The sequence below is a fragment of the Archocentrus centrarchus genome, chromosome 18 (genome assembly GCF_007364275.1).
Source record: "Archocentrus centrarchus isolate MPI-CPG fArcCen1 chromosome 18, fArcCen1, whole genome shotgun sequence".
NCBI lineage: Eukaryota > Metazoa > Chordata > Actinopteri > Cichliformes > Cichlidae > Archocentrus > Archocentrus centrarchus.
The window spans coordinates 22,376,457-22,399,609 of NC_044363.1; the positions used below are offsets into that span (position 1 = coordinate 22,376,457).

General features: G+C 41.1%; 1 protein-coding gene across 1 annotated transcript in view; it reads left to right on the top strand.

The window, feature by feature from the left end:
• The window catches only part of nwd2 (NACHT and WD repeat domain containing 2), a 69,741-nt gene extending 48,716 nt beyond the window's left edge, over positions 1–21,025 (top strand). Inside the window, exons 5-8 of the mRNA XM_030754151.1 lie at positions 5,302–5,514; positions 7,481–7,625; positions 11,667–12,256; positions 17,036–21,025. Of these exons, the coding sequence (XP_030610011.1) occupies positions 5,302–5,514; positions 7,481–7,625; positions 11,667–12,256; positions 17,036–20,932 (4,845 nt within the window). The 3' untranslated portion in view covers positions 20,933–21,025. The remainder of the gene's footprint in view (positions 1–5,301; positions 5,515–7,480; positions 7,626–11,666; positions 12,257–17,035) is intronic.
• The last annotated feature ends 2,128 nt before the right edge of the window (positions 21,026–23,153 follow it).

Consider the following 23,153-nt stretch of genomic DNA (forward strand, 5'->3'; position numbering starts at 1 on the left):
CACTGCAAAAGTTCAATATTTGCAATGTTTCTTTTTCACTGTGCACTCACGCAAACATCCAGTAAAGGTACACCTCCTCCTCCAAAACAATCCATATAACCATCTTGTAGATCCGAATGAACCCTCGCTACTAAATTTGTGCCACATGGACGCAAAACAGTTTGAATGTAAATGAATGTAACACAAGCGTTTGTGGGTTTTTAGAGTGGGCCGTCCTACAGACCGTGCCACATGCCATCATCTGATTGTGCTCGCTCTCTGCGTCTGTTCCCACTGCAGCTGCCAAGAGAATGAGGAGTCCAGCGTGGAATGGCTTTGAAGCGTCATTGCTGAGAGGCATGCCGTCGTTTTCCTGCTCATCTGAGCTCGCTGTCATTTATTTGGCTTGTCTCTCACACGCTCTGCGTCTTGGACTCGAGGCTTTAGGTGAATGTGAATTATGACACGTGGAGTAAAGATCAGCTGGTCGTACAATGAGGGCTTCTTTCTTTCTTTCTTCTTTTTTGCTCCCATTGTCCTCAGATGTGACTGATAGAGAGCACTAAGAATTGTGGCATAAAATGGCCCTGATGATTTCTAGTGGTATTGAACATGCTGCCACTCAAAAGCACGCTCGTGGATGCTGAGGGGAAGATCGACGACTCAGTGCAGATATGCCACGGGGAGTGGGAGATAATAGTGGCTTGAGGAGGCTCCGACTTGATTCGATGATGCCTAATTACACATCCACGCTGTGGAGTGTTCTTTCGTCTGAGTTATAAGATTATGGAGTGAGATTATGGGTTTGTTATGGGCAATGATGATGAAGGCAGTGATGGTGATGATAATAACCTTAATTTATAGCACACATGCATTCAGTTTCACAGTCCTCCTTCAAATCCACATACTTCCTTTTAATTAGTGCATTAATGTATTTTCTTTTAAAACAGTCCCATCTGTTCTGTATGAAAAGCAAATCTGCTTATTTTCCGTAATACCGCTTATTACTGAGAATTAGAAATTTTGGCCACATCCATGCATCTCTACTTAACAGTTTGTCATTTACATGTTTTGCTGTGCGGCAGCAGAACAAATCTGTTTTTTTCAGCAAAACAAAGAGCAGAGAGTACACAGCAATCTCTTATGTTTTTGGGTGCACTCGGTTTGATTTCTTCATTTGAATAAGGCCATTGACGTAGCAGTGCAGATGGCTCAGGCAGAAATTGCTGCATGGAAAAGGAGGAAGTTAAACCTGGACACGAGTCATTCTCATAAGCACAGAACACATTTCTTGTAGTTTATAGTGGAGTATTTGTAGTACCAGGAGTCACATTCACCGTCCACCTCACCAGCTGTGCACTTTACAGATAGTGTGGCACTGAGTTTCAGGCAACAAGGGTTGAGTTGCCAGCACCTTATTTGCATGAAGCTGAAGCCTAGGCTACTCTATGCAAATCAGAAGCCTCTGGAAACTCCTGAAAAATGGCCATTTTTAATTTAAAATGAAGTCAGATTTGGCAGCTTCATGCCTTATTTCCCTCCCCAGTTGACTTACACTTAAGTGAGCTTTTTCCATAATATATAAGAAAGTTTGTATGAGAGTCACCATCGGTTTCAGTTTGAAATTAAGGTGCAGACAGGTCAGTGTTTCTGTAGTCGTTGGAAGCTGTGGGAGAGTCAGAGCACATTTAAATCATTTATCACTTTCTAATGGAATCCAGTGCTCAGAAGCTGGGTGATCACTTGCTTGCAGAAACCTCCCCGTGGACATGTACAATAATGGTTAGAACACTTAATAGGCACCAAAAGAACTTTAAGTATATTTCTGTTATGTTATCATAGGTTTTTAAAACATTTAAAAAAACCACTTTGTTTATGTTGTACTACCCACCCACTATCACATCACCTATGAGCACCTGTGCACACAGGAAAAGAGAGGAGGGAGATGGAGAGGGACACTGGAGCGTTGCCTTTATTTCTGCACTCCAAGCATGAAGAGAAAGTAATGTATACCCTCCGGCCGTGTCATTAGTAACACTTTGCTAGTACTTGGTTGGAGTAACAACTTTTTGATCAAGCTGTCACCTCATGGTGTAATCATCACTCAGGGTTGGAGCCACTTCTGCCTTCAGACCTGCTTTACTTCTTTGTGGCACAGATGCATCGAGGTGCTGGAAACATTCCTGGGAATGTATCTTCTTAATTGACAATGTTAACTGTGCATGGCTTTATTTTTATGATAGTTTTAGGTATTTTATTGACAAGTATGCACCTTTTAAAGTGTTTAGGGTAAAAAGTCGAGTTAGTCCTTGGTTCACTCCTGAACTGAGGGACCAGCTTTGGGCAAAAGTAAAGAAGTCTAAGTTAGATGCTGACTTGCTTAATTTTTGTCAGTTACAAAATAAATGTACTGCACTGATTAAAAAGGCAAAGAGCTCCTATTATTTAACTAAAACCAAACAAAATTGAAATGGTCCACGCAAATTTTGGAAAATGATCAAATCTATTTCTGGTCATTCTGATTCAGATCTTCCCTCTCAGTTAATGGCTGACTCGGGCCCAGGGTTAGACAATGTGGAGATGTTAAACTGTTTTAATAGGCACTTTGTTGATTCAAACTCCTTGTTTAATGACACTTTTGAAACACCTGTGCATACTAGTCACACTTTCAGATATCTAACTTGTGGTCAGACTTTTGCTTTCTCTAAACTGTCTGTCAGTGAGGTTTGTAGGGAGATCAAACATCTAGATTTAAAAAATCAGCTGGCCCTGATAATCTCTCCCCCCCTACTTCCTACGATTAACTGCTGACATTATAGCTGAACCAGTGACACATATTTTTAATTTATCCATTCAACAAAACTGTATCCCTGCATATGGAAATCAGCCTTTGTTTTGCCTTTATAAAAGGTAGAGATCCAACCGTACTAAATAACTATAGACCCATTTCCAAAGTGTGTATTTTAGCAAAGATTCTTGAAAAGATTATCAATGAACAGATTAAGCATTATTTGTATTCAAAGAATATTTTATCACTGCATTAGTCGGATTTTAGAAAACAACATAGTACAGTTACTGCCTCCCTGAAGGTCCCAAATGATGTAATTGAAGCTCTTGATGACAAGGACTACTGTGCTGCCCTCTTTATAGATCTGTCCAAGGCCTTTGACTCAGTTGATCATGAGATTTTGTGTCAAAGGCTTTTGGACATAGGATTTACTGAACAGACTATGGGTTGGTTTCTAAATTATCTGACTGGCTGTAAACAGTGCGTACAATATGGTTTCAAACATCAAGTTATATGGACATTTCTAGGGGGGTTCCACAAGGGTCAGTTTTAGGACCTACACTTGTTTACCATTTATATTAACAATTTGGGCCATGGTCTTACAAGTGCAGCTGTGCATTTTTATGCCAACGATTCAGTAATTTATTGTCATGCCCTTGTTTTTGAGCACTTGCAGTCCTCTTTTGACAGCTTTCAGCCTCAACTATTGTAACTTAGATTGTTACCGCATATCTCCCTGCTATCACTATCACACAGGGTGTGCTAATTGATATTGTAACGTCTTATAAATGTCTTGGCATCACTATAGATGAAAGTTTAACTTTTAAGCCTCACATTGAAAATCTGCTTAAAAAACATAAATTAAAACTAGGCTTCTTTTTCCGAAACAAGATTTGTTTCTCAAAAAATGCCAGAAAATACTTGTTTCTGACACTTTTATGAGTATTCTAGACTATGGGGATATTGTGTATATGAAGGCCTCTGCCAGCTCTTTACATCTTTTGGACGCTGTCTATCATGAAGCGCTTAGATTTATCACAGGTAGCAAAGCCTTCACTCACCATTGCACCCTATATTCTTTAGTTAAATGGCCCTCTCTACAGACTCATAGACTGTTACACTGGTATACTTTCATTTACAAATCCATCCTCCATCTGGTTCCTTCATATTTGTCATGTTACATTTCACGTAAAAATCAATACCACAGTCTTCGCTCTCAGTTACATTCAGTGTTCTTTCAGTGTGTACTGAGCTTGGCAAAAAAAAGCATTCTCCTTCTCTGCCCCCTCCACCTGGAACATGTTTCAGCAGGACCTCCAAAGCTCTCCAATCTGGTTACACTTGGGGAGTTCAAAATTTTAATAAAGGGAAAATATGTCTGTAGGTACTTGTATTTGTTATCAGTAAAAACCCTTTTGTTGATAATGTATGGCATTGATTTTTAGAAGTGTTAAGTAGATTGTATTGTTATTTTTTTATGTAATTTTTGTTGTTGATGTATGTAACAGGTCTCTCTTGTAAATGAGACATTGAGTCTCAAGAGATTTTCCTGTATAAATAAAGGATTAATAAAGTAAAAATAATTCCTCACAGATTTTGGTCCGTGTTGGTATGACGGCATCAATCTGAACCTCAACAGGTCGTCTTGACCATGTCTACATTTCTAGATGCATTGAGATGCTGCCATGTGATTGGCTGATTAGATATGTGCATTAACAAGCACAAGAGAGCACCGAATCACATTTAAAGGGGTAGTGTTGTTCGCATACACTACTGAATGGCTTCGCCTGCAATAATTTGTTGACATAAGCCGAGCAGGTGAAACAGCATTAAAACAGAACATTTGCACGATTCTTTAATCCATTTCTTTATAGTTTTCAAGCTGTTTTTATACATGTATAAAGAGTTAAGCAAACAGTAAGCTAATAAAATACATTAGACAACTTAACTGCTGTAGCTTCTGTTGACAGAAAAAGGCTTTTAATACACTGGTGGAAACCTTGCATTTCTCCAAACTGTGTAATGAGGTGGTCCTTATTTTGTTCTTCCACAACCTAAAATTTTTTGTTCTTCACAGCCCGTTATGTTGTGATTTTTATGTGATAGTCAGTGACGTATAGTGATCAGGTGAACGGCATTATTTTAAACATTCAGCAAATAAATATTTGTATGAGGGGGGAAAGAGGTGCAGCCTTTTTTTTTTTTCTGTAACCATTGTGTAAAGCAATTTCCATCCTCAATAAATCTGTCAGCGCTCACCACGGTGCACAAAGAGCGCAGACTGTGGCGGCAGTTACATCCCTGCTGTCACAAACTGGCTGGTTGAAGTCCCAACTGCACCACATGTGCGCCTGTGGCTCTGAAATTGCCTTAAATAAGTCGCGCTGTGTGCATCATTGACTTCGCTATTCACCCTGCGCCACTGATCCAAAAAATAGAGCCCTGAAACAGTGGTGATGATACACATTTCCTGTCTCTCTTTCTCACCTTCCACGCCCTCTGCCTTTCTTCCCTTCCTTTCTTTCCATCCTCAGGGTCTGGTGGGAGAAAAATACGGCAGCATCCGAGTGCCAGGGGAAGTGGAATCAGCAGAGTTTGAGATGATCTTGGATGCAGCTGTGGAGGCGGGGCTGGACACACACATCCTGGAAGAATGGTACTGCAGGGATGAAAACTCTGTGCCACCCGCATACTACCTCAAACCCAAAGCCCAAATGCTCAAGAACTACCAGAACTCTGTAAGTCCAGCACTTTAATCACACTCAGTCATGTTACTTTACCAGTGGAGGCTGGATGCATTTGTGTCCTTGAGTTTGAATGAATTAAATTCAGCTTCATAAACATGTTTTATATGCACATAAGGAAAGAAGACCAACTCTGCATTTAGGTCAATGAGTGAAGTTTTTTTTGTCTCTGACAGCTTTTTTTTTTTTTCTTTTTAGCTCTGCGCTTTAATGTTTTTCCAAAGCTTTTTCATACTTGCAAATGACCCTAAAAGTCACTTAAAAAAATCTGTTAGCACAATTTATTTTAAATAAAACTTCCAAGGTCTGCATTTAACTTTATAGAGGTAATAAAGTATACAGCTGAGTTTTCTCAAATACACCTTGCTGATGTTGCCTTGAGTTTCCATTAAGTAAAAAAAAAAAAAGCGTTGCTGCCTGACATAGTCCTTTAGCACACTTTGAGATGATCAAAATAGCTACGTCTGCTTTGTACATCACACAAGAATCAATCGTGCACAGACAATTCTAGATTTAACCATTATTAACACAAATATCTATCAGGTCAAGAAGTTCAAATCGAGCATCAGAATGGGCAAGAAAGGTGATTTAAGTGACTTTAAACATGGCATGGTTGTTGGTGCTAGAAGGGCTGGTCGGAGTATTTCAAAAACTGCTGATCTGCTGGGATTTTCCCACACAACCATCTCTGGGGTTTACAGAGGATGGTCCGAAAAAGAGTAAATATCCAGGAAGCAGCAGTTCTCTGGGTGAAAATGCCTTATTGATGTCAGAGGTCAGAGGAGAATGGCCAGACTGCTTCAAGTTGACAGGGAGGCAGCAGTACCTCAAATAACCACTTGTTACAACCAAGGTGTGCAGAAGAGCATCTGTGAACACACAACACGCTGAAGCTTGAAGCAGATGGGCTACAGCAGCAGAAGACCACACCAGGTGTCACTCCTGTCAGCTAAGAACAGGAAACTGAGGCTACTGTTAACACAGGTTCACTAAAATTGGACAAATGGCAGGGTCAGAATTTTGAGAAAACAACATGAAAGCATGGAGCCATCCTGCCTTGTATCAGCAGTTCAGGCTACTGGTGGTGTAATGTGTGGGGCATATTTTCTTGGCACACTTTGGGCCCCTCATTACCAAGTGAGCATCATTTAAACCCCACAGCCTACCTGAGCATTGTTGCTGACCATGTCCATCCCTTTATGAGCACAGTGTACCCATCTTCTGGTGGCTGCTTCCAGCAGGATAACACGCCACAAAGCTCAGATCATCTCAAACTGGTTTCTTGAACAGTTTGAGATGAGTTCACTGCACTCAAATGGCCTCCACAGTCACCAGATCCCAATCCAGTAGAGCAGGTCCTACTCAGTATTAGTGAAGTGTACATAATAAAGTTTCCAGTGAGTGTGCTGTTAGAATGATCCATTTGCATTTAAACCTGCAGTTTCACATAATGAGATCAGTACATGTATAGTACAAGTAATCCCTTCAGACTGCTGGAACATTCAATTTCAGACAGTTTTTTTTTAAATACTTGGCTTTTTGTGTCTTGTGATGTCAATGAGAGGGATAGCTTTAACATGTCTAAAATGTGCATTTTTATGAGTAAAGACAGCCCACCAACCTATTGTTCAGACCTTCTGTTTTGCACAGGGCAACCAATCAGAAGAAAATTAACCTAAAGTGGGAGGAGCTAAAGCAGGTTGTTACAGACAGAAGATGAACTGAGGGAATCAGTACAAGATAAATAAGGATTATTTTATAGATGCTCTCATAAAGTCCAAGAATTTAAAACAAAATGAGTATAGGTCCACTTTAGGATGATCTTGTTTCATATGAAACATCTGAATATTCCCTGTGTTACTGTACATATTTGCACTCTTCTTGCGCAGAAGTGAATGGCAGCATTTGCTGTGTCCATGCTGTGAAGTCAGGCTGTCCTCTCTCTGCCCCCTCTTCTGCTTAGATGGAGTCAAGCAGCGCAGTCAAGACCAAGAATGACAAGGCCTGGAGGAACGTGTCAGAGGAGATCAAGAGGATCTTCAGGACGGCTGTGCTGCAGCTTCAGGAGAAAGGGACCATGAAGAGCGCTCAGGCCAAGAAATTCCTTTGCTCTGGTAAATTTCACATCTGCGTTATCTTTTCATGTCATACCTTTTGATACCTTCTTTTCAAATAGGATTGTGTCTCGCTGTCTGCTGGACCGCTGCTCATGTTTATCATCCTGGCATTTTATTTATTTATCTTTAATTATTGCAATTTTAGATTTAAAAAAAAAAAGTTTATTATATTATACTTCGCTAATTATATTTGGGTTTTATGCTGCTGGTAAGACAAAAAATCTATTTAACAATCTCAGCTTGGGATTGTCATGTATATGACATTTTAAAGGCCAACTGATTTCTGGTAATTATATATCAATAATCAAAACAGTTTGTTAGTTGCAGCCTTAGTTGCTACAGTAAACAAAATACACAGTGGGTTTATTCCAGATAAATAAATCGTGCATTTTGCCAGATAGTTCTAATATTGCATAACAGTAAATCCCCAATTAAAGAACATTTATATACCAAGGTTGCAACTGTGAGTTATCTAGCCTGAAATAAATACATTAACCTTTGTGGGAGGAAAAAAAAAATCACACAGCAAAGGCCATATATTTAATAAGTGAGGCTGTCACCTTGTGACTAAATTGATAACAAGAGATGAGATTCAATCAGCATCTATCAGAGTCACCTCAGCAGACGACAGTGATTGATCGATCACACAGTTGCTTCACTTTGAGTTATTAATCCAAGGAGCATGTTGCAGTGTCAGGAAACATTTTTTTTTTCTGAAAGAAGCTGATGGGTGACTTTCAAGACCTTTTTTTTTTGGCTTTTGTTTGCTTATTTTCTGAAGGTTTTCTGTAGTTTTACACTTATTTTGGGTCCATTCTCTATGTTGTGTGACGTGGATGTAGAGTACAATTCCTTCCTCCTTTTTTTTTTTATACACACTGATGCAGTGTGCTCCATACCAGCAAGGCTGTGGCAAAATTGACATGTATGAGGTGGCACTTCCCTTGGTGCCCCCGACACAAACATGTTGAATGTTCCAGATCCCCTTTTTCTGGGAATAGCCTCGTAGTCGTCCTTAATGGCTCAGTAACACTAGAATGTAGTAAAAGAATATATATAGGACTTCAGCCTCCTTGCGACTAAGAAATTTGCATTCAACAACCAATTGTAAGTACTTGCCACACCCAGGGGTTACCCAGAGGTTGAGTGTACAACATCCCCAACCTCCGGTCAACTGCTTTCAATTACAAGCCGATTGCACAGGTCATCTGGTGGGAGGTAACTTGCTTCCAAATGGAAATTGTGCAAATCGGACTGACTGCAATCACTCTTCGACAGACTGGTGAAGGTTTGCAAATAACTGCTGTTTAATTTATAGATTGTCAGCACGTTGCAATCAATCTGACTCAGTCTAAGCCAATGAATGCAAGGCATCTGTGACTTGTCTCATTGCAGCATGGGACTCAACTGGTCAGCTGGTTGCAGTAAAAGCAAGGCTGCTGAGCACCTACTGTATGTCATTCTGCAGTTAAATCACCATCCTGCAGCAACTACTTCACTATTTGTGGAAGAGTTTCTTTTTCTCTCAGTATTTTTTGGGGCTTTTTAGAGCTGGGAGAGAGAGCAGGGGGGGAGACATGTGGCACGTGGCCCAGGGTGGACTTGAAGCTGACCCACTGCAATAGATTTACAGCATATGGGTTGCCTGCTCAACCCCAGATTTTCAGAATTTCAGTTTCAAATCAGTGAGGTTCTGGCTGGCCTCTGAGTGTAAATGATTATGGGAATTTCTATGCATATAGAAGACAATAGATTTGCAGCAGATTAATCCCTATATTATCACAAACAGATTGCATGCACTTACCAGCTTGACCACATTCAACTGTAAATTGATTGCAGACTGACTTTTAATTGTTATTTTATCACTGTCACGAGGTGCCAAAGTTTCTTTGAAGACGGCAAAAGACTGCAAGCGGTTGCAGACCTGGTCCCATTTCACAGGATCGCAAGTTCATTGCACATGCAGTTCCTGCAGTAATTTTAGTCTCCAACTGCTGTTTTCCTTAGTGTCACTACAGAACGATGCATTAGTAGTGCATTGTAAATATAACTATATAATGTTAGTAATAATATGAAGAAAATAAGAACAACCCCAAGTTTCTTTTCAGCACTGTAGCCAGGCTGACAAAGATTCAGAGCTCTGTTGAGCTGAGTATTCCTTTAACCTTAACTAGTAATGACTTCATGAATTTCTTCACAAATAAAATTTTAACAATTAGAGATAAAATTATTCATATCCATCTCACAGGATTATATTTGCGTACAACTACTTTCAGTATTGCTGGTATTTGTTTAGACTCTTTCTCTCAATTGATCTTTCTGAGTTAACTTCAATAGTTACTGCCTCCAAACCATTAGACCCCATTCCTACATGCCTGCTCAAAGAAATCCTACCATTAATTATTGCTTTGATCTTAAGTATGATCAATATGTCTTTATTAATTGGCTATGTGCCACAGGCTTTTAAGGCGGGAGTAATTAAACCATTACTAAAAAGCAATCATTCGACGCAGCTGTCTTCGCTAATTATAGGCCAATCTCCAACCTTCCTTTTCTCTCAAAGATTCTTGAAAGAGTCGTTGTAAAACAGCTAATTGATCATCTGCAGGGGAACGGTTTATTTGAAGAGTTTCAGTCAGGTTTCAGAATTCATCACAGTACAGAAACAGCACTTTCTCATGGCCTCTGACAGTGGACTCATCACTGTGCTTGTCCTGTTAGCATGCCATACTGTAGGTATTAAAGGTACTGTGCTGCAGCAGTTTGAATCATATTTAACTAAAAGACTCCAATTAACTAAGGTTAATTATGGAGTTCCACAGGGTTCTGTGCTAGGACCAATTCTATTTACATTATACATGCTTCCCTTAGGCAGTATTATTAGAAAGCATTGCATACATTTTTATTGCATATGATACCGAGCTTTATCTATCCATGAAGCCAGATGACACACATCAATTAGTTAAACTGAAGGAACGACCCAGGACCGTGACAAGAATAAAACAGAATGCCCAGAAAGCTTGTGTGCTCATTACAGATGCAAAACAAATGGACTCTCCATCATATGCTTCATAGTAGTTTGGTCCACTGCTTTTATATGACATGTGTGACATTGTTCTTTACTTCTACCACTCCATACTTTGTGTTTAAGTGCAGCCATAATATTGTTACAGGGCAGCCACATTTCCTAATACACCCATTCATGATGAAGGGGGTCTGTCTACAGTTAAAATCTATACAAGTTGCTGAATTTTCAGATCATTTGGTATGTATTTCTTGCAGAAATTTTAGATTTAAAATGGGGCCCCTGTGACTGGTTCATAGACACACCATTTAAAAGATCCTGGGAATGTCCCTGCATTAAAACTCACTAAACTGCAGTCCACTGTTTGGACAGCACTGAATTAATCCCTCAAGACATCTGCTTTTCTTTTCTCAGGCTATCGCAATGCAAGCAGTACCCTACTAATGACATTTTAATGACAGTCTTATCAACCACAGTTTATAGCCTTTTAAATTGTGTAAATAGGGAATAATACAAGTTAATTAAGGATTGTCATTTAGAGTTTTATCATTTTAGATAATAAGGTAGAATCTCAGTTTTTGTCCACTTTTATTGAACACACTGGGCTTTAAACAGTCTGTGGAGGAAGTTGTGCCATCTCCCACAATTCCCAATATTCCTTTCCCTCTTCGTTTCTTCCCCACCATCATTAGCAGGATGCCCTGTGAGCTAAGCTATGCAGGAGAGGCTGGCAGAGCTCTAGTCAGCAGTCTCTTTGTGGGGGAGTCTGTGGTACAGTTCAGTAAAGCTGGCTTATATGATTTTTATCAACTTTGTTTCTTTTGAATAAGACTCGAGAGAAATAAAATTGGAAGGTAAAAGCTTCTTAAACCTGTTGAGCTTTGATCATGAAAGAAATCCACCATTTGTTAGACTTTTACCATTGCAGGTAGTTCGGTGTAATCTAACCGTGGGCTTTGTGAGAGATTTTATGAAAATTAATGCATTAAACTTTTCTTTTTTTCTGATTTCAGCCTTGGAGGATGAATTAGACTTTGCCCTTGGGAAACAAACGCCTGCCTTTCTCAGGAAATGCGTCTGCTACATTCGCAAGATCTCCAACTTTGACCGCTTCGCCAAACTCCCGGAGATGGCTCGCTACATGGACATTGTGGTCAGCAGCGATCGGGTCATGCGCAACCAGGAAGCCTACGAACGCCTCCTGAAGGTCCGGGATGAGTTCATCCCCACGGTCGTGGCTGCCTCCAACCTCCGGGTCTATTCCTCTGTCACCCACTGTGACATGAAGCTAGGCTACTCCCAAGAAGTGGAAAGTCATTATGTAGAAGGTCTGTGCAAGCAGTTCTACGAGGACATGGTGGACATCATCCAGGCCACAGTCCAGCAGAACTTTGACACAGAGACTGACCCACTGTACGACGAGATCCTGCAGCACCTGTCCCTCTGTAAGTCCTACGCAGCCCTCTACGAGTACAAAACTGAGGCACTGGATTACGTGCAGGAGTATCTGATGCCTTCTAAGGGGAGCAGGACGAGCCCTCTGGTGGTGTACGGAGGACCCTGCACTGGAAAGACACTGCTGCTGTCTGAGGTGGCAAAACAGGTGAGGCATGCAGGCGAGAATATTTACAAATGAGAGCGTTATCTTCCTCCCTTTGTGTCACCCATGTCCCACTTTCCCTCTCACTTTGGCTCTCGCTGCGTGTTCACGCTCGCGCTCGTCTGTCTGTCTGATCTAAGCATGTGTCCATCTTTGTACAACAGAGTATGAGGGGGCGTGCAACTGTTCATCTCCTCTCATCAAACGCTTGCTTGACCATCTGTGTGTCTGCCAAGAGGGGGTCCATCACCATGCACACGTCTCAAATTTCCTGTGAAGCCATGCAAGTGTATGTGTGTGCGCTTACACTTCTGTCCACATCTGCATAGAACTTCTGTAATTGTGCTTTGGTTTGCTTCTTAAAACATTTGGAGTGAGTACATTTATTTTTCAATGGAAGCCCGTGTGTGTGTGTGTGTGTGTGTGTGTGTGTGTCTGTAGACTTATTATTGCGCACATGCACCCTACTCTCTGTTCACTCTCCTGCTTCTTTCGTGTGCCATCTGGCTGCCCGGCTACATTAAGATCACACTGTAGCCAAGATCATACACCAGACACCCACATATCTACCCCTCCTGTCCAACCTTTGTAATAAATCTCACATTTATTTTAAGCACCATTCATAGGGTATTGCCCAAGCTGAGCTACAGCAGTTGTGTAAAATATTACAAGGTGCAACAAAATGATGATGAAAGCCTGAACGTCAGCGTTAAAGATTACCAGGAGGGGAAAGCAAAGTTTTTAAAATGAGGCTTAAAAGTAAAAAAAAGAAAGAAAGAAAGAAATTAAAGAAGCGCACACTCACATTGGCAGAGCTTTCCAAAAAAAAGGATTAGTCAGGATGAGTGGGAGGGTGAGATGTGTAAGAATGGTGAAGGTAAAAGAAAAGGCTACATTTTATACAGCAACAGTAATAAAATGTTCTAATTGTTCTAAATTAATTAACACTTTAATCACTATCAATTTTACCATTTACTGCTATGAATGAACTCTATTGCTTCAGTGCAACAGAACCACTAATCTATTTACTATCCGACCTGCTCTCATAGAGCTTGTCCTGATTTTTTGTGCCACAACTTTTTTCCATCATCTTCTTTCATATTTTCTATGGTTATTAAGACTGGTGCTCAGTTTGAGCTTCAGCAGGTCATCCTGACCGTGTCTGCATGCCTAAATGCATTGAGTTGCTCCAATGTGATTGGCTGATTAGAGATTTCCATAAAAAGGCAGTTGAGCAGGAGTATCTCATACAGGTACAAAATTCTGAAATCCAAAACTGCATTTCAGATGAATAAACTCCACCTTATCATTTAGTGAAAAGTGAGAGAGTAAGGTTTGATGAGCGTGCATTTATAGTGTTTTAAGGCAGAGGTTGAATACTAAGAACAGATGAGTAAAACAGTTTTTTGTGCTGCTGCCATCTGGAGTGTCTTGTAGCCACATTGTCCTGTGTATTTATTTCCAAATACTGTTTGAAGAAGAAAGAGATGCTGTTAGATTCGAGGGACTTAACGTGGTGTGGGGCAAAAAAAAGGCAGAATTGTTCTGGGGTGGCTGTGTCAAGTCCAGTGGGCGTGATTCACACCTGGCCTGTTGTGTTCATTTCATCTGTGCCTTCATTTTTCAGCTTAGGCAAAACGAGCTGCGGTTTGTTTGTTGAGAGAGAGAGACAAGCTTTTTTTATGATACGAAATTAGTGGAAATGTGAACACTAAAAATGATTCTTTAATAACAGCCAGCTATTTCCTCTGAAGAGCATTTATTACCCTACTTCTCCGTAAACTGACAGAGAATACGTGGACATTTCAAGGTCGTGGCAAAGCCGGCACACAATCCCGATTTTCATTTGTAGGCATACCGAATATGTGCTTAACTGTATGTTTGATTTATAATTTATTATTTAGCCAGTCCTCTGAGCAAAAAGGAATCCAAGTCAACATGTCCTACATTGGTGTCAGGGTTAGGACTGTCACTATAAGGTCTTACACCTTTCTTAACGAATTTCATTTCTAATAACACATATTCTTTGCAGGTGAGACTTGCACACCTTAATGACATAGCTGAAAATAATAAAATGGCAAAGACGGGACTTTTCATTTGGAGCTTAAACATCTCAGTTCTCGGAGTAGCTTTAGGCCTTGATGGTGTTTCGTGATGTTAACAGAAGTGTGAGGACATAAAACAGATTTTCATATCATCACCTGAATCATACACAACTGCAGAATAAGGATAAATATATCAGATGATTAATTAAACTAGTTGTTAAAGAGACTTTAATAGCATACTATACAGCAATAGTTAATGAGTTCCTAACAGTGGAATAGCTGCTTTGGCACAGTTAGAGATTGTTGGCTTTGCAGAAATGAGTCTTTAGAGACAGCTGAGTTTGGGGCACGTGATAAATGCTGGCATTTACTGTCCTTAAGAATCAGGTTAATTTAAGTTACATACATTTATAATCAGCTTTATAGTTCTATGATCTTTCTGCCTTGCAGTTATATTGTATTCAATTAATTTGAACAAGTTGTAGTTGGATTCTAGTTTAGTTTGCTATAATTAAGACTTATTGAATGTAACAATTTTTTACAATCAGGTAGAAAGACTAAAATATGAATGAATGAATGAATGAATACCTTTACCTTTATTAGTCCCACAATGGGGAAATTACAGTTAACAGAATGTGATATGATAGCTTATTCCCTCAGATAAAGTCAGATAATCTATTATAAGCTTGGTCTCTGACAGGAGCAATTACGTACAAGCCCTGAATTACTGTCAGGTTGTTGCACACACCTACAGCGCAAATGTTTCACATTAAAAACCTGCTTAAGAAATCGAGCATTTCTCTCCACTGAAATAATGAAGCTTTAAACTGAGCATGAGATGAACATTTTTGCCATCGTCGTCTTGGTATTTTGAAACCGGATGCAACAAGCGAGGGGTGGAGCTGACTGTGAAAGAGCATGCTCATTGGCTAATCACTCATCAATCAAGTTGTTAGCCAATGAGCATATCCTTTATAATCCTCCTGTTTTCTGCAGTAAGAGTGAATCAGCAGTAAAGCACTTACAGACATCCGGTCACAGCGGATACTATGATTGGTATTCTTTGTATTGCGGCAATGATTGTTATTGTCTGGTTGATAAATTCAAACTGCAGCAAAAAAGTTGCTAGAAATGTACAGGAGGAATTGACGGTACTGAACAGGCCAATCACAATAGTTTGCAGGCCACATCAATGCAACGTGCATTTCCAGGGAGGTACACGTCAGGTTATGGTGTACGTTACAGTGTAGATTACTACATGCTACTTTCTGTGGGCTGTTTTTAAATAACATCCACATCTGGCTCCTTAGTAGCCAAGTCATCACAGCAGAGCTGTGAAGTGCAACTTTGAAAGAATCTCCATTCCAAACTATGCAGCACACATTATTTTGTCATCAGGAAAAACGCCCGTTAGCCTTGAAAAACACATTGTCATTGCCTCACCTGGTGCCCAGGTGCTGTGTGTGTGTGTGTGTGTATGTGTGTGTGTGTGTGTGTGTTTGAGAGCCTGAGACCTGCCCCAGTCAAAGTCCAGCATGAACACTGAAAAACCTTTAAACATTGTTCCAAAGCGCTCCTCAGTTCATGCTCCACCTGTCTGATCGTAGCCCCTCCCAGCTGCTAAACACACTGTTATGCTGCCTGGCTCGCTAACATTACCTATCATGCAATTCAGTGGTGTAATTTTATAAATGTGCAGTTACTGGTGTTAGAAATCCTTTGTGTTGCGCGCCATGATGTTTGCTCTGCTGAACAATTGATATGTTATTGTTAATTGTTGTCTTACAGTAATGTAAGTTAATCATATGATCAGAACTGTGAGTGAGAAGAGTGCACAGTTAATACAGGACCCTGCTTCCTACACCCTTCAGCTCTACTAGTGACCTAAAATATAATATATTTAAATTGAGACTTTGTATTTGACCTTATTCTATTTGAACAGGTCTTAGAAACAGAAGCTATCCTCTGATGTAAACCTGTTCTCTTCTGCCTGATGAGTTAAATAAATGTGCCAGACACTATTTGAGGAAAAATGTTAAATGATTTTTCTACACATATGTTTGGTCTTTTATATTTACCGTTTTATAAATTCAGTGTCTGCTCACATTCCTTACCCACAGACTGAGCCATGCAGGCACAAACATATGTAAAACATAAATTTTTAAATTTGTAAAATAATTGCAATTCTGTGTGTCTCTCTTTTTCTCCCACCCTCTCTCAAACTCACTGAAAGTTAAATGCAGAGTATCTTCACTATTGCCCTAAATATGTCAGTTAACATTTCAATGTCAGACCAAATCTCAGCTGGGCCATTTAATGAATTCATGAATGAAATTATAACATCAATATAGCCTCAAAACTAGAGTAGTTCTCATTCACAGAATATTTTAACTGAGTTTTAGGCATTTTCTATGTCTGATAACTGGAAAATTATACTCACAGAACCAATGTCTAAAAATGGTTTCCATCTGGGGCTCCCGGATTGCAGTGCAGGTGGTGCAGGTTCGAGTCCCAGCCTGTCGCCAGTTTGCCCGCATGTCTTCCCCCGTGTCTTTCCCCATTTCCTGTCTCTGTACTGTGGATAAAAGCCACTGTGGCCAAAAAAAATGGTTTCCATCTTAATATTATCCAAAGTTTATCTCCCTATGTATGTGCTATTTATATATTGAATATTTAAACAAACTACATAAATAAATGCAGTGCTTTGTAACAGTAGTCTGTCAATGCTGTTTTTCAGGCCTACACATGGCTGCAGAAAGAGATGGGCCCTGAAACCGACCCAGTGATCATTGTCCGTTATATCGGCTCCAGCCAGCTTTCCACAGACCTACGAACCCTCCTCCAGAGCATCTGTGAACAGATTGCAATAAACTACCGCTGCCTGATTCACTTTTTGCCTAACAAGATTCAGGAGATGAAAGAACTCCTGACCAACCTCTTAGGGGAACCCTCATTCCACAGGCCCTTGGTCATTGTCCTAGATGCCCTAGAGCAGCTCTCTGATGCCGATGAAGCACGCAAGCTATGGTGGCTCCCCGTACACCTCCCTCGGACAGTCCGCATTGTGGTATCAACATTGCCCAATAAACATGGAATCCTGCAGAAGCTTCGCCACCTCGTCCATGATGAGGGGTATTATGTTGAATTAATCCAGAGAGACCGCAAAGTCTGTAGTCAGACATTAAAACAGCAGTTGCTGGGGGTGAAGAGAAAGGTCACCTCAGGCCAACAGATCTATGTCAATGAGGCACTTGCCAAGTGTACTTTGCCAATGTTTGTCAACCTCATCTACAGAGAAGTAGTTCACTGGAGGTCTCATAAAGATGTGGATGATAGGTCCCTCTGCTCAACAGTGCATGAAAGTATAGAGCAGTTATTCTACTCTGTGGAGAACAAGTTAGGCCAGCGATTTGTCTTCAGAGCATTAGGGTATATCACCATGGCCAAGGCTGGGCTAACGGAAGTTGAGCTGGAAGATATCCTGTCCCTGGATAACATAGTTCTTGGCGATGTCATTGTGGCAACTTACCTCAAAAACCCATTGAGAATCTCCTATGACTTGATTGCAAAACTCAGAGAGGAGTTGGAGGGCTATCTGGTGGAACGCCAGGTACGGAACGTCACTTTGATGGTCTGGGCCAACAGGCACCTGCATCTTATTGCTCAGAAGCTGTATCTTAGCAATGAGGAGGATGTACATCAGATGCACAGCCTCTTAGCTGAGTACTTCCTAGGGGCATGGTCAGGAGGTAGAAAGAAGATCTTTACTTACGATAACAACCATTTCACTTCCCTGAACATTTCTCATCACAAAAACCCTCACCATCAGCAGTCCCATGAAAAAACATCTTCTGATAAGTACTCCTATGACAGACAGACTCCTGAACAACCTTGGGTGTTCCAATGCAACCTTTTGGAGCCTGACATTTTCTTTGTCAATCACAGAAAGATGACAGAGTTGGTGTACCACCTTACCAGGAGTGGGCGGACAGATGACCTCATGTTTGGTGTCATAATGAACTTCAGCTGGCTCTACACAATGATCAAGATTGGCCAATTTGAAAAGGCTTTAACAGATATTGACCTAGCTTACAGTTACACCCAAGAGAAGGAGCTGAAGTTTCTGGCCACCACTCTCCGTAGCATCAAAGTAAAAGTGCTGAAGAATCCAGCATCACTGTCTGCAGAGCTGCAGCAAAGGCTTTTGCCTGTTGTCACCTCCCTGCCTAAGCTCAGACACCTCCTCCTGGAGTGTGACAAAGACGGCCCAAAGTACTGCTCTATTGTGCCTCTCCACTCCTCTATGGACGTTACCTACAGTCCAGAGAGGCTTCCTCTTTGCTCCAGCTACATGCAGATTGTGGAGATCTTGCCCACTCTAGCCCCAAACATAGTTCTTGTAGCCTTGGAAGATGGATCTGTCAGCACCTGGGATGTTGAGACCAGGCAACTTCTACGACAGATCGACACAGCCAGATCTGTTGTGCTGGGAATCAGGTTGACCTCTGATGAGAAGTATCTGGTTGTGGCCACAACTAAAAACACACTTCTAATCTACGATAATCATAAGTCCTGCCTTTTATCTGAGGTTGAAATCAAGGGCTCAAAGCATGCTGGCATCACTGGTGGGGTTGCCTTCATTAATGGTTTTACTTTGTCTACCCATCATGCTTTGGCATGGCTTGAGGCTAGTAAAGATGTGAACGTCATTGACCTCCTCTATGGCTGGCCTTTGTACCAATTCCATTGCTGGTACGAGGTGACTTGTGTCCAGTGCTCGCCAGATGGAATGTATGCTTTCTGTGGCCAGTACCTCAACACGGTGTCCGTTTTTCATCTTGGAAATGGTGACAAGTTGGCCACTGTGACATCTGAGTTTTCTGGAGGGTTCGTCAAGTCCATTCTTGTACTCGACACCCTTAACCAAATGGTGATGATTGACAATGAAGGCAGTTTGTCTGTGTGGAACACCAAAGAGATCACTAACCCAAAACTGATGGAGGATTATGATTGTAGAGGGGATGACAGCGAAGTAGTGGGCATTGAGCTATCTGAAGACCAGCGTTCCATTCTCATTTGCAAGGCCAGAAGTATAGAGGTTCTGGACACAAAAGTATGGAAAATGCTAGAAAAGTTCAAAGCCAAACGTAGTGAACGCTTTGTTGCTGCTGTACTCTCCAAGAATGGCCAAAGCATTGTGGCCTCCATGGAAAATACCTCCTCTATCTTTGTCTGGAGGAGAGACAGTGGACAATGCATGGCTAGCCTGATTGAGATCTCAGGGGCTATCGTGAAACTCATCAAATCAGTCCACCACAACTTGCTCCTTTCGGTTGCCAGCAGTGGAGTTCTGTCTGTTTGGGACATTGATATCATCACCGCCATGTCCAACATTGACAAAACTGGGAAGAAGATCCAGACCTTGCAGCTGTCTGGCAGAGAAGACTATGTGTTTACCATGGACGGCTCAGAAGCTGTCCACAAGTGGAACTTTAGCACTGGCTTCATTGAGACAGTCTTCAAGCACGAGGGCATAGTAGAGAACTGTGTCCTAACCTCCTCAGGGGATCTCATGGTGACTTCAGATGACAAATCCAGTCAGTATGTCTGGCAAACCAACACAGGAGAAAACATCTTTCGCATCAATGGACAGAGAATATCACAACTGCTAATCACGCACAACGACCAGTTTGTGGTGTCCCTGTGTGAGCAGAATGCCTCCAGAGTATGGAGGCTTGCTACTGGGCACAAAGTCTGCAACATCTTAGTTACTCTCCAGAACGCACTGATCACCACAGCAAACACTTTCCTAGTAGGAACGTCAAAAAACAAGCTTCTCGCTGTCAGCCTGTGGTCAGGCAGTGTATCAAAGAAGTTTGTCTGCGATGATGGCATTACCATTGTCAACTTTAAGCTCATTCCCGACTGCCCTGACTGTGCAGTCTTCATCACATCCACCGAGACAGTCTTCATCTGGAGCGTTGCAGATGAGTCTGTTTGCAGGAGAGTCCAGTTGCCAGCCAACTTCCTCAAAAATCTAGAGGACTTCCAGATCTCACCCAACGGGAAATTAGGAATTGTCTCCAAAGGTGATGAGAATATTAACGTCTTGGACCTTCACAGCGGGAAGCTCAGGCTTGTTCACGCTGCAGGTATAATTTGGCGTCAGAAATTATCAAGAGATGGACGTTACCTTGTGTACATATGTTTCCGGAACTGTGACGAAGATGACGATGCTGGTGTTGTGTCCAATCTGATTGTGATGCGCCTTGCCGATGGTAAAAGCATTGGCACATGCTCGCTTTACAAGACCCCCACCTTCCTGTCTCTCTCCCAGCGAGCACTAAACATCATAATTGGCTTTGAGGATGGCAGCATTGGCACGTACACAGTAGTGGATCGTGTGGATGCTGCCCTCAAGATAAAGATAGCCACCTCCAACAGCCGCCAGATTGTCAACAACGCCTCTCAGAAAGTTCGTCCCAAATGCGGCAATCATTCCTTTAAGACTGTTGCTGACTGCATTTGGCGAGAGTCGACAGAGGTCTTTTCCAGGGACAGTCCCATCAATGTGTCAGACTCTGGAGAAGGTGAGTCGACAACACCTACAAAAAAGACCGAACTGGTGCAGTGATAGGTGGAGAACAAAGGAGTGGGAGGAGCTAAGGCAAGAGGGTGGAGACAGGTGACAAAGCTTAGAATCTCTGGGGTCGCAGTTGATTCTTGTTTACAGCCACGTGATTCAGCTGCAGATGTCAGCCCTATGGGTAGTTAATGGGCCGACCATTTTTAAAGCTGCACTCGAGTTATGTATTAATTACTTCCAACTTAAGATACACTTTGTTTTACACATTAAGACTGTTAGAAAATACTGTTTTTGAAAAGAAGACAAATGTAAAACGCGTGAGGTATTAGTTTGCCATTATGTGTCCTTTTGCATTTGAAGAACAGAAAAGTTATATTTCAGATGTCTTGTTCAAACATTTACAAAGCCATTCCAGTGATCTTAGCCACTCTCATCCTACCATATCTTTATTTAAATTGTGCACATTAAGCCATAATGTTGTTCATAAATTAGTATATTCATGTTTGTATTAATATCAGGCTGTACTGTACAAAATGAAAGACCTATGAACATATGTACATATCTCTTTTTGGCTGCTGCAATTTGTCCTTAAAAAAAAACGTTATGTTGTGCTTAATGCAATCAAAGTGAGTGCCTGGAATTTAAAATGTTCTTTATGTGCAGATTACAAGATTTATGAAAATGCAGGGAATTTGTACACACAGTATACGCACCATTGCATAATACTTGCATTGACGCCAGACGTAAATGATCAGTGTACCAGTCAACAACACGGAGGATGGATGGCATTGCTCTCTGTAATGATAGTTGTAGAAATTTCATGGAACAGTTTACGTAAATTGGATGTGAATTTACCTGCAGTTCCATCAGTTTGTGTGCTGTTCGTTTTTAAGGGAAACACCACTATTGAGCATACAGTGTAGCATAGCACCATGCACATTCACGCCTTAACCAGTGTACTTGCTTTAGGTTTAGTGGAGTTTGTTCAAATGTTCCAGTATAAAAGAAAAGAGTGATTAGCCCAATGTTTCTCTGAAACAACTCGGCCATGTGAATATATTTAGAAGTATAGGCTGTAGGTGGAAGCACTTTATAAGTGGTTTATGATAATATAATAGATTTATTCATATGAGATGTTGTATAAATTGTTAAAAGTGATCTAGATTTGTTTTAAGATTTGTCTACAGAAAGACAGACTATTCAGACACTTGCAGGCTATAGGGAGCTCACTTGAAATGCTAGAATCTCTTCATATGTGCCTGGTATCCTTAAAAATGTAGATGCTGTCATCTTAGCAGCTGTCATCATAGTGGAGCAGTTTTGGTAGTCAGTGAAGTTAAATATGGGTCAGTAATAGTGATTGTTTATCACCCTTTGTGAAAACTGTGGACAAGATGCTGAAGATTGTGAATGTGTAGGGAAAAGGTATTTTGAGGGAAAAAAATCAATGGTTTTGTTGATATCTCAGCACAGATCCAAAGCAGAAGTTACAATTTAAAAGTACTTTTACATTAACTCGTACTTTCTGCTTTTATTTCAAATTGCATGCTACGCTGATATTTTGAAATCTTTTCTTACACATTCACCAACTTCACTTTTCATGCAGTTTTTACATAGCGTTACAGAAGGTGATTTCTAAATTCTTTCTGAAAACTATCAAAGTCCTTCTAGAAGAAAAAAAATCACCGCTCAGCAGCCAACTTGGCAGCACCTCCAGGCCCTTAAAACAAGTGCAAACAAGACCAACCCCCTATCTAAATCGGTGGGGAGAGACCTGTAACTTTAATCCTGTTGAAGCCACTTCAGTCAGATTTGGATCATTATTCTGTCTGTGGTAATTTTTATTACTTTACATACCCTCCCATATGTTGAAAGCCTTAAAGCACGGAGAGCAGCAGTAACACGCCCTAACAAAGTAGAGCAAGCTTTGGTGGCAGTGGACATGGCCTTGATCATGTCAAAAAATATTATAAATACTATGAAATGGAGGAGCCGGGGCAAAGGTGGGTTGCAAAGCAGCTTGTAGATGCAAGGCAGGCCAAAGCAGCTTAAATAGCACACCCTAACTGAAGGCTATTTTTAGCCGCTCTTTTATTCAGAGGGGGTCACCACAGCAGGTGGCTCCACATATTTGGTTTGGCAGATTTTTATGCCGGACCTTTCCTGACGCAACCCACAAGGGGTTTGTGTCTCCTCCCAGGATCAAACTGGAGATTCTTTGCTTGTGAGACAAATGTGTAAAGTACTACATTATGGAGCCACTAATCGA